General features: G+C 35.3%; 1 protein-coding gene across 1 annotated transcript in view; it reads right to left on the bottom strand.

The window, feature by feature from the left end:
• Positions 1 to 12,753, bottom strand: part of LOC150097010 (charged multivesicular body protein 1a-like) — a 135,771-nt gene that overhangs the window by 21,643 nt on the left and 101,375 nt on the right. Inside the window, exon 5 of the mRNA XM_090407801.1 lies at positions 10,781 to 10,849. Within this exon, the coding sequence (XP_090263927.1) occupies positions 10,781 to 10,849 (69 nt within the window). The remainder of the gene's footprint in view (positions 1 to 10,780; positions 10,850 to 12,753) is intronic.

Raw genomic sequence — 12,753 nt, 5'->3', positions numbered from 1 at the left:
TTATTAGTATTCAACAATGTGTCAGCAGAGCTAACCTAAGGTGGTATATGGCGACTTAAATGGAATGGGTGAAGAAAGGTTAGCAAAAAAGGTGTTTGATTCCAGGAAAGAGATCCAGAGGAAGACCAAGGTCTAGGTGGATTGATTCGGTCAGAAGTGCCTTAGAAGCATGGAATGTTAGATATGACAATATTGGAAAGCTCACAAATAACAGATTGATTTGGAGGAAAATTGCTGATAGGAGATTAACAATAATGTAAACTTAACCATGTAGTGCTGTAATAGTAATCTGAATATCAGGAAATTGATGATGATGATTTATTATAGCACTTATTCGGTTTAGTCAGGGAATCCTGCAAATTTGTACTAGATTTATTTACAAGTATAACATCATATTTATGAAGTAATGAGCTGAGATTTAGCATCTCTAATTTTGATATTAGGTGTAATACCACTGTCCTTCATAATGTGACTCATATAGAAGACGAATAAAAATGAATAACAATGAAGATTCATTTCGATTACCTTTCTCTGTTGGTTTAAAAGTAGAATAATGTTCTCTATGTCAGGTGAATAGCCTGGGGCTGAATAGTCCAGTGGTAGGGCTACTACCTTAAGGCTTCGGAAGTAGCCTTCTTCCAAATTTAAACCTGTAGGAGGAATAGGGAGGTATTTGAAGGAGAAAGAGTAGATTTTAGAGGGGACATAGATATGGGCCAGAAATGGAAAGATCCTATAACCCTCAAGTACTGTAATAGCATAAGGGTCATAAAATAAGAGGAGTTGGCTAATAAGGCCTTATAGGAAAGATTGAAGCAAGTGAATCTTCCTCAAAGTAGAGGAGGAAGAGAACAGATCCAGTTAGGGGATCATGGGAATGCCACTTTCCTTACAATCAACAATCAAGATGATTTTCCAGTTGGTCCATGAATCCTTATTCAATATATTTGGAGACCAGCCCACCACATCTGGTGGGCTTCCCTAGCTGACACCCAGAGGTGTTGAAAGTTTATTTTTCAATTGGTTAGAGTATAATAAATTTAGTTTAATCCTTTATCCAAGTGTGAGCAAACAAAGTTTGCGCCTGAAAGTATCTTCAGGACTGGGGTAAGGTGGTACAACACCAAGGCAACTCGTTGCAAAGGTGAAGCAAGCTACTAACGCTTCTGTCTCATAATCTCCTATAATGCAAAACACATCTCCTTGCGGATATCTGCCTGGTATCTCCACTTGGGCCTGGCTCTCACTGAAGAGACCTCAATAAAGGTCGAAACTAGTCTGGGTAATGGCCCTTCCCTTAATGCATAACATTAGACATATCCGCAAGGAGATGTGTTTTGCATTATAGGAGATTATGAGACAGGAGCGTTAGTAGCTTGCTCCACCTTTGCAACAAGTTGCCCTGGTGTTGTACCACCTTACCCCAGTCCAGAAGATACTTTCAGGCACAAACTTTGTTTGCTCACACTTGGATAAAGGATTAAACTAAATTTATTAGACACCCAGAGGACTCTATTCGATCACAAAAGAAATGAAGAAATTATGAAAAAATTAAAAGGAATCAATAATAGAAAAAAGCAAAAAAACATAAATGGATGGAAGACGTTGAAAGAATGAAAACAGAAAGATTACCAAAATGAGCAAACCATTAAGGAAAAAGAAAACCAGGACGTCCTCTAAAGAGATTCAACAATGACTTTTAAGGCTGGAACAAGCTACTCTAGGCCTAAATCCTTGTAAAGCATGATAATGAACAATGAAGATAATGTGCATGATTGTATCAGACATGATTTAACATCAAACGATCTTCCTGTACCCCCTTCAATCCTAACTACTGACTTAAACTCAAATAAAGAGTATGTAATGCTCAATATAATGTTCCATTTACACCATATAACTGTAGAATTTTATTATTATTATTATTATTTAGACCTCCAAGGAGTCAAAAGACTCATCGCAGGAGGTCCTTCATAGGAAACACAAAGTCTATCATACCCACTCCTTAAACTCATTGATCACTCTCACCACTATCAGGCAATGCATTCCACAGTTCAACCACCCTCCATGCAAAGAGACCACTCCTCACCCTCATGCTCACAGTTTCCTTTCATAACTTCCAGGGATGGCAACTTGTCATCACTCCTTCCCATTGTTCAACCAAGCGAAAGAACTTCCCAGTGTCAACCTGGTAACCACCTCTCAACAGTTTAAAAGTCTCAATCATATCACCTCTCCTTCTTCTATCCACCAAACTCTGCAATTCACATTCCCTCAGCTGATACTCATAACTAACATTGTACAGTCCTGAAACCATCTTTGTTATCCACCTTTGCACCTTTTCCATAGTTAATTTATTCCCTTCAAATCCTGGGGACCAAATCTGAGAGCAATAGTCCAAGTGTGGTCTGATCAGGGTCTTATACAATGGAATGATAACTCTTTTATCTCTGCAGGTCAGCATCCTTCTCATTATTGCAGCAATCTTCTGTGTTACCTTCACTACCTTTGCAATATGTCCCCTGAATTTCAGGTTTCTATCAATCATCAACTCCAGATCTCTCATCTCCCCTACTTCCTCCAGTATATCTCCTCCAATAGAGTATGCAGTATCTCATCGATGTTTCCCAAACCTCAAGACCTTACATTTTTCTGCATTAAACCGACAACCCCATTCATTTGCCTATCTGTCTAGCTTATTCAAATCCTACTGGAAGGTTACCACATCTGAACTATTCCTAATAATCCTTCTCAGCTTCACATCATCTGCAAACAACTGAATATCCCCCTGCAATCCACTAACAATGTCATTGATGTAAAGGTTAAACAATATAGGTCCCAGTACTGAGTCCTGTGGGATCCCATTTGTAACCCTTGCCTCCTTGAAACTGCCCCACCATACATAACTCTTTGATACTTATCGGACAGCCAATCCTGAATCCAGTTGACCAACCTGACATCCAAACCCATGTGTGGCAACTTAAATATCAGCTTATCGTGTGGTACCCTGTCAAATGCCTTCACTAAATCCAAAAAAATGGCAGTATATATGCCTTTCCCTCATCTACTGCTCTTGTAACTTTATTATAAAAGGATAGTATATTATTAAAACAAGAGTACCTCTTCACAAATCCATGTTGACTCTCACAGATAACATTACCCTCATCTGTTCAATGCTATATGCGATCCCTAACTAATTTCTCCAAGATCTTAACAACTACTGATGACACACAAACTGGCCTATAATTAGACACTGCTGGTCTGCTACCATCCTTATGCAATGGCACTATCTTACCTTCCTTCCATTCCCTGGGCAACTTTCCCATAGCCAGACTTTCGTTGAAAATTGAAAAGTCAGGCCAAGGGAGCTGTCAGTTCTTTAGCACATTCTCTCAAACCTCGTGAAATACCATCCAGTCCCACAGCTTTACTGACATCCAGAGTACTCAGTATTTGAAACACACTCTCCTCCTGCATCTCTATAGCTCGAAACTGCCCTATCCCTCTAGTATTAAAATTTACTCCTCCAGGATGAAATACACCAATAAAGTGTTCATTGAACAATTCCACTATGTCCTCTGCATCAGTCACTCTATTCCCATTTTTATCCCACAATGTCATTCTTCCACAATCATTTCTCCTCCTACTGGCCACATAGCTAAAAAATTCCCTAGGATTTTCTTTGGATCTTAGGACCAATCTCTTCTCAAATATACCAGATGACAGACGAGATTCGAGCACAGGTCTTTCAAACAAAGGAAAATTATTGCTATGGACTAAACTATGGAATTTTATGTTTACTAAGATATATTTTGGATTTACTGTGTAAATTTAAAGCTTTTCCTTTCAAATATGTTGCAACAATATGACTAGCCAATTACTACCTCTAATATTAACATATGAGATAAAAAATGGTTACATCAGAGGTCAAGGGTGCTTCTAAAACATAGAATGTCACAAATACAGTGGCAAATTCTCCATGCTTGCTGTACAAGCTCATATTGGGAAAGAAGTAATATTTATTTGTTAATAAATGCATGCATTTATAAGCATTCTATTTAGGCTTTTATTTTTATAGACAGAAGACGTCTTAAGCTTGCGCAGCAATAATTGAGCTTTGCGTTGTGTATCGAAGGCCGATGCTTGCTCGTCTAGTCAAAGCTACCTTTGCTTGCTCAGTTATAGGAGCTTCCAGGTCCTCGCAGCATACCTACATAACCCCGCTAGAAGGTACCATCAGGACTTTTAGGAAAACAATAGCTTCCTCGCTTCATTCTCAGTTACTATAAGTAGTGCCTGCGTGCATGTGCATTTACTGTAAGTTCCTTTGAAGATGGCAACGTGACATTGCCGAAATATTGGAAATATTTATTAGAGTTTCATTTATTTTATATTCTAGTGTACGTTGTTAATTTCCTTAAGCTATTTAGTAATGTATAACCAACATATAAGCCTGTCTACGAGAAATCTTGTTTCATCTACAGGTAACTATCTTCAGCTGAAAAAGCACTTATAAAGATTTCTTGCATCGTGATGAGAATAAAACCCAGGTGTTTTCCCATCAAAAGGATACATGATTGATCCAACTTCAATAAGAAAAGTATAAACGTTTTTCCAAATTTGTAAATGTATGTTTCACCTAAAGTAGAGAGAACAGCAATTCCCCTATTTGTAACTTTATGGATTCATGACAGCCAGATTAATGAACTAAATACAACCTTGGATATCTGTAATACAACCTTGGATATCTATAATATACAAGCTGCTAAGTGAGTGAGTGAAATTTTGTATGGAGGTAACAGTCAAAGAAGTGGAACCTCTAGAAGCACACAGGAAAAATATTTTTACATTACAATATCTTTTTAATGCTAAATGCAACCATCAGTTAAATGGAAAATAAATATTACCATAATAACAAAAGTTTTCTAAATAAATAGCACAGTCCTCATTTTGCAAGAAATAATAATTATCAAATTAGTATTATTTCAAATAATAACTGCCATTAATCACAACAAGAATGAGAGAAACTAAATGAAAAATTCATTATGAAAATTAAATGAAAGTGTTTACTTTTAAAAGCACAGCTATTTTCAATAGCGATTTTGGGGGAAGGGGATTATTCAGGTATCAACTAAACAAAACTGCATTTTTAGTGATGAAATTAATCAGTTCCCATTTTGTTTGGTGTTTTAATATTCAAATTATATACAGCAAAATATTCTGTTATATCACATTAGGAAAAAAAAGTGAATATTAGCATGAACAAGTTGCAATAAATTAATTTAAATCGTTGATATTAAAACCATGCCAATTATGTTATAACATTCTGAAAGAAATTTTAATGCTATCAGAAAGCTGATAAAGATTTCTTTGCATATAATTTGTTGATGCACTTTTAACAAAAATTACGTATTCGACTACATAGGTATAATTCTGCTGTAAACATTCTTTGAAAATAACCTGAGTGATAAACACATTCATGAGGATTAAAAGTGAATAACAAGTACAGTACAGAATATGAACTTCTGTACTGTGAGAAGGATATCTATTACTATTTTTAAAGGATGAATGTGGATGACCATGGCAAAAGTAAAGTCAGGTGAAAATAATGCAGTGACTGATGTAACAGGGATCAATATGAAATTAGAGGCATTTTAATGCCTCTAATTTCAATTAGAAGAATTAGACATGACTAGAATACTAAGGAATCTCAATGTAAACACAGCAATGGGACTGGAGAGATATCAGCCTGAATATTATAGGAAAGTTCAAGAGAAAGTGCTTTTAACCAGGCTGTTTAGAGTCAACACTTAAGTCTCAAAAAAAAAAAAAAAAAAAAAAAAAAAAAAAAAAAAAAAAAAAAAAAACGGGCAAACATTTAGTATCTCAGGAAGGTTGAAGTGTTGGAAAAGATGTTGTTTGTAGTGATGAAAAAGGCTGTACTGTGAAGCAAGTTTGCATTTGAAATAAAAGAGAAGATATGCAGGTTGTTCAGTGCACTGTAACTGTACTCTAAAAGAATGTTGAGCAGCTGGTGCCTGTATTTTAATAGGTTTAGTGGAAAGAAAGGAACGATGAATGCCATTTCAGATAAACAGCATCCCATGGAACTACCTATGGACTTATCTGAGATAGCAGTTTAAGTGATTTAGTGAGAGAACAGGATTCCATGATTAGCTGAACTGCCCTCTTCTTGAAAGTACTGGGAATTTTTAGGTAGGTTTTTGGTGTACCACTTACAATGTACAAAGAGTATTATTCTAAAGTTAAATGGATTTCGATATGTACAGGGCTAGTAACCAGTAATCCAAAACTGAGATAAAGAATCCTTGTTATATTCCCATGATTTCTGAACTTTTTGTCTGATAAAGACCACCTCTGTTTTGTCCTAAAACCAGATTGTTCTTCTTCAAGCATTCCTTCAACAATTTTTATTAGTGTTTTTCCTCAATTATACATCATTATTCTTACCAGGAACACTCAATAATGAAATCTCTATGTAATTTTCACATTCCACATTTCAGGGATGCTTAAGAGTCAAAGTTGTATAACTGAGAGGAGACCTCCAGGTAGCCTTTAAAGGAATGCGGAGAACTGACCAGGGCTTCTCACCTAATGTCCAATCCTCACCTTCTCGTGGTGCACCCTGTTGGGTATCAACCTGAATACTGAACGAAGGAAGATGGGCTGGCAATTTGGGATTTAGCCGACCAAATTGTATTCTTATTGGCTTAAACCAATATACAAAATGATGGTACAACATGACAAAATTTCATGCCAGCTGGGGTCCGGTTGTTTTTGCCAGGAAACCACGCGAACAGCGAAAAGAGCTACTGAAACAAATCTGAAAGCACACCCTAACTCAACCAGAGTTAAAGATCAGTACTATCAACATAAGAAGCCTCAATGGCAAAGAAATGGAGCTAGCTGAGGAATTAGATAAGGACCAGATCGACATAATAGGTGTGACTGAAACAAAAAAGACAAAAACTGGCGAGATCTTTCTGAGCAATAAATACAAAATGTTATATTCAGGCAATGACAATCAAGGAAAAGAAGGAGTAGCCATAGTATTCAACACAAAATACGAGGCTAATCTTCTTGAATGGCAGGCAGTGTCAAGAAGAGTGATGTGGAAAAATATGAGAATGGGGAACTGGACAATGAGAAGATTTGTGCCTATGGGAGGTTCTACCTTAGTAGAACCTCCCACAAAAGGTTCTACTAAGGTAGAAGTGGAGGAATTTTTTAAGGCTTTAGAGAAAGCAACTGACATAATGAAAAAGGAAAAGTTGGTCCTTGTTGGGGATCTAAATAGCAGAATAGGAAATGCTTGTCAGACATACAAAAATATTTTGGGAAAATTTGGAGAAAAGAGCAAAGCTAATAATAATGGCAAATACCTGTTGGATTTCTGCTCAGAACATGGACTGGTTATTACTAACACAATGTTCCAACATAAAAATGTGAACAAATTCAAATGGAGAGAAGAGGCAAGAAATAGTGATGTTTTCCCACTGGTGCAGGACACCAGAGTGTACAGAGGATTTGAAATTGGAAGTGATCACCATTTAGTCTTCAGCAGGATAAAATTGAATTTCATATTGAAAAGAATAACACGTAAGAAAGTTTTAAAGCGAATAAAAGTTGAGCAGCTCTCAGATGTGACCTGTAGACTAAAGTACACAAAGATTATTAAAGAAAAAATGAAAGAGTTTGAGAACAGCAACCAAACCTTGGAGATTCAGTGGCAAGCCTTGAAGCAAACCGTGATTGATTCAGCCAAAGAGGCTGAATCAATCACGGTATGCAAGGATAGAAAAATCAGAACTCCATGGTGGAAACAGGAAGTTAAAGAGGCAGTGAAGGAAAAGAAGAAAGCATATCAAAAGTTCCTGGCAAATAAGTCAGTTTGTGCTTTTAAAGAATACAGAAACAAATGTAAGAAAGCAAAACACTGTGCAAAAATAGCTACACAAAAAAAAGTCATGGGAGGGCTTTGGCAAGAACATAGAAAATAAATATCAAGAAGGTGGTAAGATATTCTGGAGGTAGTTGAAGAAGCTTAAAAATGGAGGAAAGAGTGCTGTAAAAGGAGTTAGAGATGATAAAGGTGACATGAAAACAGGAGAAAAAGATATTCTTTAAGTATGGAGTAATTACTTTGAAAAACTGTTAAATGAAACAAGCAGTGATGACAGCACAGTGATAAAAAACACTGACCAGGCATGCAGTCAGGAATACATATCCATACTTGAAGTAGAAAAAGCCATCAAAGGTTTGAAATGTGGAAAAGTAGCAGGAATGGATGACATTTGACCAGAAATGCTGAAGTATTGTGGTATAAAAGTCTTACAGTGGCTGCACTGCATAGTTCAGAAAGACTGGACAGAGGGACAAATTACTGATGATTGGAGTAGAGCTCTAATAGTACACATATATAAAAAGGGAAATAAAACTGAATGTGAGAATTACAGAGGTATTTCCCTACTGAGTGTTCCTGGCAAGATCTATGCAAGTGTACTTGAGAAACGGTTCAGAAGAATTGTGGAAGAAAAGCTTCAAGAACAAGCTGGATTTAGGCCAAATAGAGGCTGTCAGGATCAGATCTTCACTTTACAACAAATAGTTGAGAAAGCATGGGAATATAACAAAGATCTGTATTTAAGTTTTGTCGATCTGGAAAAGGCATATGACAAGGTGCCAGGAGAGAAGTTATTCAATATGCTACAGTTATATGGTGTGAATGGGGCATTATATCAAGCAATACTCAGTCTTTATTTGAGTTGTAAGTCAGCAATTAGAATTGAAGGAAGTACAGGAAGATGGTTTAATGTTAAATCTGGTGTGAGACAAGAATGTACATTATCCCCTCTGTTATTCTTATCTATATGGATCACATTAAGGAGGAAAGTGGTATTAAACATGATATCAAAATTAGAGATGTTAATGTCAGCTCTTTGCTTTATGCCGACGATGTTATACTTCTAAATAAATCTGCTATAAGTCTGCAAGATTCCCCTGACTAAATTGAATAACTGTTGTAATAGATATGGTATGAAGGTTTGCAATAAAAAGACAAAGACAATGAAAATAGGTAGAATCATTGAAAATATCAACTGTGTTCTGAACGGAGAACCTGTGGAACAAGACAACATTTCAGCTATTTAGGTACGATTTTTAGTGAAGATGGTAAATTAAATATGGAAAGAGCTGTATACAAGGCGGTGTTCAAACCAGTTTTAACTTATGGATCTGAGAGCTGGGTCAGAAGTAAAACACTTGGCCAAAGACTAGAGACCAGTTAAACAAAAGTCTTCTTTTGTTTAACTGGATTTACACAGTGCTTCACTTTCTTATATTTTTCTCTGTATTCTTGAAGAGCCCAAGCTGACTTACTTGCCAGGACTTTTGATAAGATTCCTTCTTTTTTCTTCACTGTCTCTTTAACTTCCTGAGTCTACTATGGAATTCTAATATTTCCTGTCCTTGTAGACAACCTCACCACATGCCTTTTTGGCTGAATCAGTCAATGTTTTCTTGACTAATTAGTTAGATTAGACTGCAGTGAAACTCCAAGGTTTGGTTCTTGTTTTCCAACTCTTTCATTTTTTCACAATATTTGGGTATTTGAGTCTACAGTTCGCCTCTGACAGCTGTTCAAATGTAATTCATTTTAAAACCTTCTTATATCTTCTTTTCAATAAGAAATTCAATTTTATTCTGACAAATCTAAATAGTGATCACTTCTGATTTCAAATCCTTTGTATATACACTCTTGTGTGTGTCCTGAACTAGTAGAAAAACACTGCTATCAACATAGTGAATAAAATTTTTTTCTATTTCTTCCATCATTTCTACAATTTGTGGATATTTTTTATGTTGGAATATGGCATTAGTAGTAACTAGTCTATGTTTTGAACAAAAATCCAGTGGGTACTTACCATTATTATTAGCTTTGTTTTTTCTCTGACTTTTTTTTTTTTTTTTTTTAAAAACAAAGATTACCAGACATATTTCTATATGTCTGGTAATCTTTTCCTACTAGTTTACCTTTTTCATTATGTCAACTGCCTTCTCTAACGACTGTCATTCAAGAAGTTGAATAGCAGGCAAAAGTGTTGAATATATAGTGCTGAATATAATATCCTTTATTTGTCGCTTATTTTCTTATTTTTCTGAAGTCAATCTTAAAGTCATCTGATGATAGTTGGTATTTGTTCTGTGATTTGTTTCAGTTGCTGACTTTTCACTGTTTGTCCTGGTTCCCTGACTTTGTTTTACTGGGCAACTCCCCAGCTGTGAAATCCTGTCATGCTTTACAATCATTTTGCAATATGGTTTAAGCCAATAAGAATACAACTAGGTCAGCTATACCTCAAATTATCAGCTCAGGCTTGCCCATTCGGTATCAAGGTAAATACAACAGAGTGAGGATTGGACATTAGGTCAGACACCTTGGTCAGTTCTCCATATTCCTTAAAAGGCTATGTCATCTCTCAGTTATCCAGCTTTGACCTTTAAGTACCTCTGATTACTTTTCCATGTGTAGTACTTTTAGTCTGATTATTAAATTATTTAATTCTTAAAGGAATAGACATATTATTAAGCAGCATTAATCTTACAGAACACTTTTTGTTGAATGAGAAGCTTTTTTTAAATCCACATCTAAATCCATTAACTCATGAAAACTCATTTATTATAAAAAATTTGCCCAGCAACTATTTTAATACATTAAATATAACTTAAAATTATAGAATATAGAAATATAGAAAAATAATACCTTTTGTAAATCCATGGAATTTATGGCTTTATCTAGTGCTTTCACCACACCACCCATATTCTTTGTCACCTAAATAAAATACAAGAGCTGTTATTTAGTCAGTGATTCCAAATGCCATTGGCAAGTTCAGCAGGAAAATATTAATGAAAATTTTATATTATCTCTCTACTTATGGTTCATGTTGCTTCTTTTTTAATCTTTGATATAAAGTGATAAGCAAAGCTTTTTTAATTATATTTTTATATTATTTCTATATACAGTCATACCCCGACTTACGTGAATCTGGAGTTACACGGTTTCTTATATGTACGTATTCCCATCCTGCTTCACGCCTCACCACTAGTCGTATCTTTCAGGCGCCAGCCGCATTCACTAATGTCGCACACACTTGAACAAGCACTGACGTGTTTCGCACAGTCTCCATTCACACACGATTTTTATAGTCTACAAACCTTGCGATTGTTCAATGTTATGTTCTTGATAAAAATTTTATCACATAAAAAATAATAATGTCATCCAAAAGAAGCAAGTCCGATTCTTCCACAGCTAGCAAGAAAAGAAAAACATTGACTTTGGAAACAAAACTCAACAATATTAAGGATTTTGAAGGCGGAATGAAAATTTGTGCACTAGCAAAGAAGTTCGATTTACAGGAATCCACAGTAAGAACAAACATAAAAGAAAGGTTTACAGATTTTGGAGGACATAGATTCTAATGAGGAATGAATTGTAGCCACAAAGCAAGGAATGAAAAAATCATTAGCTTGCTATGAAGAAATTTTGCGTGACAAGAAAAAGACATTATGCCGTCAGACGAATCTATTAGATTTTATGAAACCATCGACATCGAAATAACTTTCTTTTTTTTATGTATGAAAAACTACAATTATTATTATATTTCTTAAAAAATATAGGTGTTTTTGTAAACCTTTGGTCCCAATTGTGTGTTTGTATATATAAATTACATAGAAAATTATACCCCGAGTTATGCGAATTCAACTTACATGCTTTTTGTTGGTCCCACCTACCGCGTAACTTTGGGGTTTTACTGTTATTTAGAATATATCTCTATATAAATATATTTGTATATATTTCCTTATATACAAATTATACCTAAAGCTACAGAGCATATATTTAAACATTCGGATTACAAAGTTGTTTTCACCAGTGACTCTAAATGATGAAATCTACCAAAAATAACAGAAAAGAAAATAATGCATGACATTCTACAGTGGTGCAATGTTGTTTATCATTTCCCCTGTAAACTAAATTGCAATGCCACCTATATTGGGTCTATAATCAGATCACTTCATTCCTGCTTGTATAAGTATCAGTGTGATTGTCATATACCCATACCCATTTTTTTCCAAAAGAAAACCAAAAAACCAACTAACAAAACCCAAAAATATCCAACTACAGAAATGGTTACACATGCAATAAAATACAATCACATTCCACAGATTGAAAAAAGTAACTATTCTTAACTTCCAAACAAAATAAGATGAAACAAAGTTAAGAATATCAGAAGCCACTGAAATAAAAACACATTGCAACACTGCCAATGTCCACCGGCCCAATTATCTGAGGTTTGGCAGCTCCCAACAACAAAAAACTATCAACCAATCAAAATGCTTTTACAGCATTAACACAGTCTACATAAAGTGCACTACTAAATTTTCTTATTTTATTCTGATGAAGGCTTGTTATCTCGTTACTTTTCTTTAATTCATTCTTTATTGTATTCTCCTACTTATATCACTTATCTTATTCACAGTTAAATCTATCCACACAATTTGGCCGATTCTAAGAAAGATTAAGTATATTAAATAAATTGACAAAGGGTAGACTTCTAAATAGAGTCCGATCCTCAGCAATCACAGTCTGGAGTTACCTCCTATTCAGGTTCTGGCAATATTTATTTGATCAAGCTGCGCCAGCCAGATCCCTAGGTCAGAAATTCCTCTTAACCAAGG

The sequence above is a fragment of the Typopeltis vanoorti genome, chromosome 18 (assembly GCF_054136105.1).
Source record: "Typopeltis vanoorti isolate ZY-2024b chromosome 18, IOZ_Tvanoo_1.0, whole genome shotgun sequence".
NCBI lineage: Eukaryota > Metazoa > Arthropoda > Arachnida > Uropygi > Thelyphonidae > Typopeltis > Typopeltis vanoorti.
This window is presented reverse-complemented; position numbering and strand designations above follow the sequence as displayed.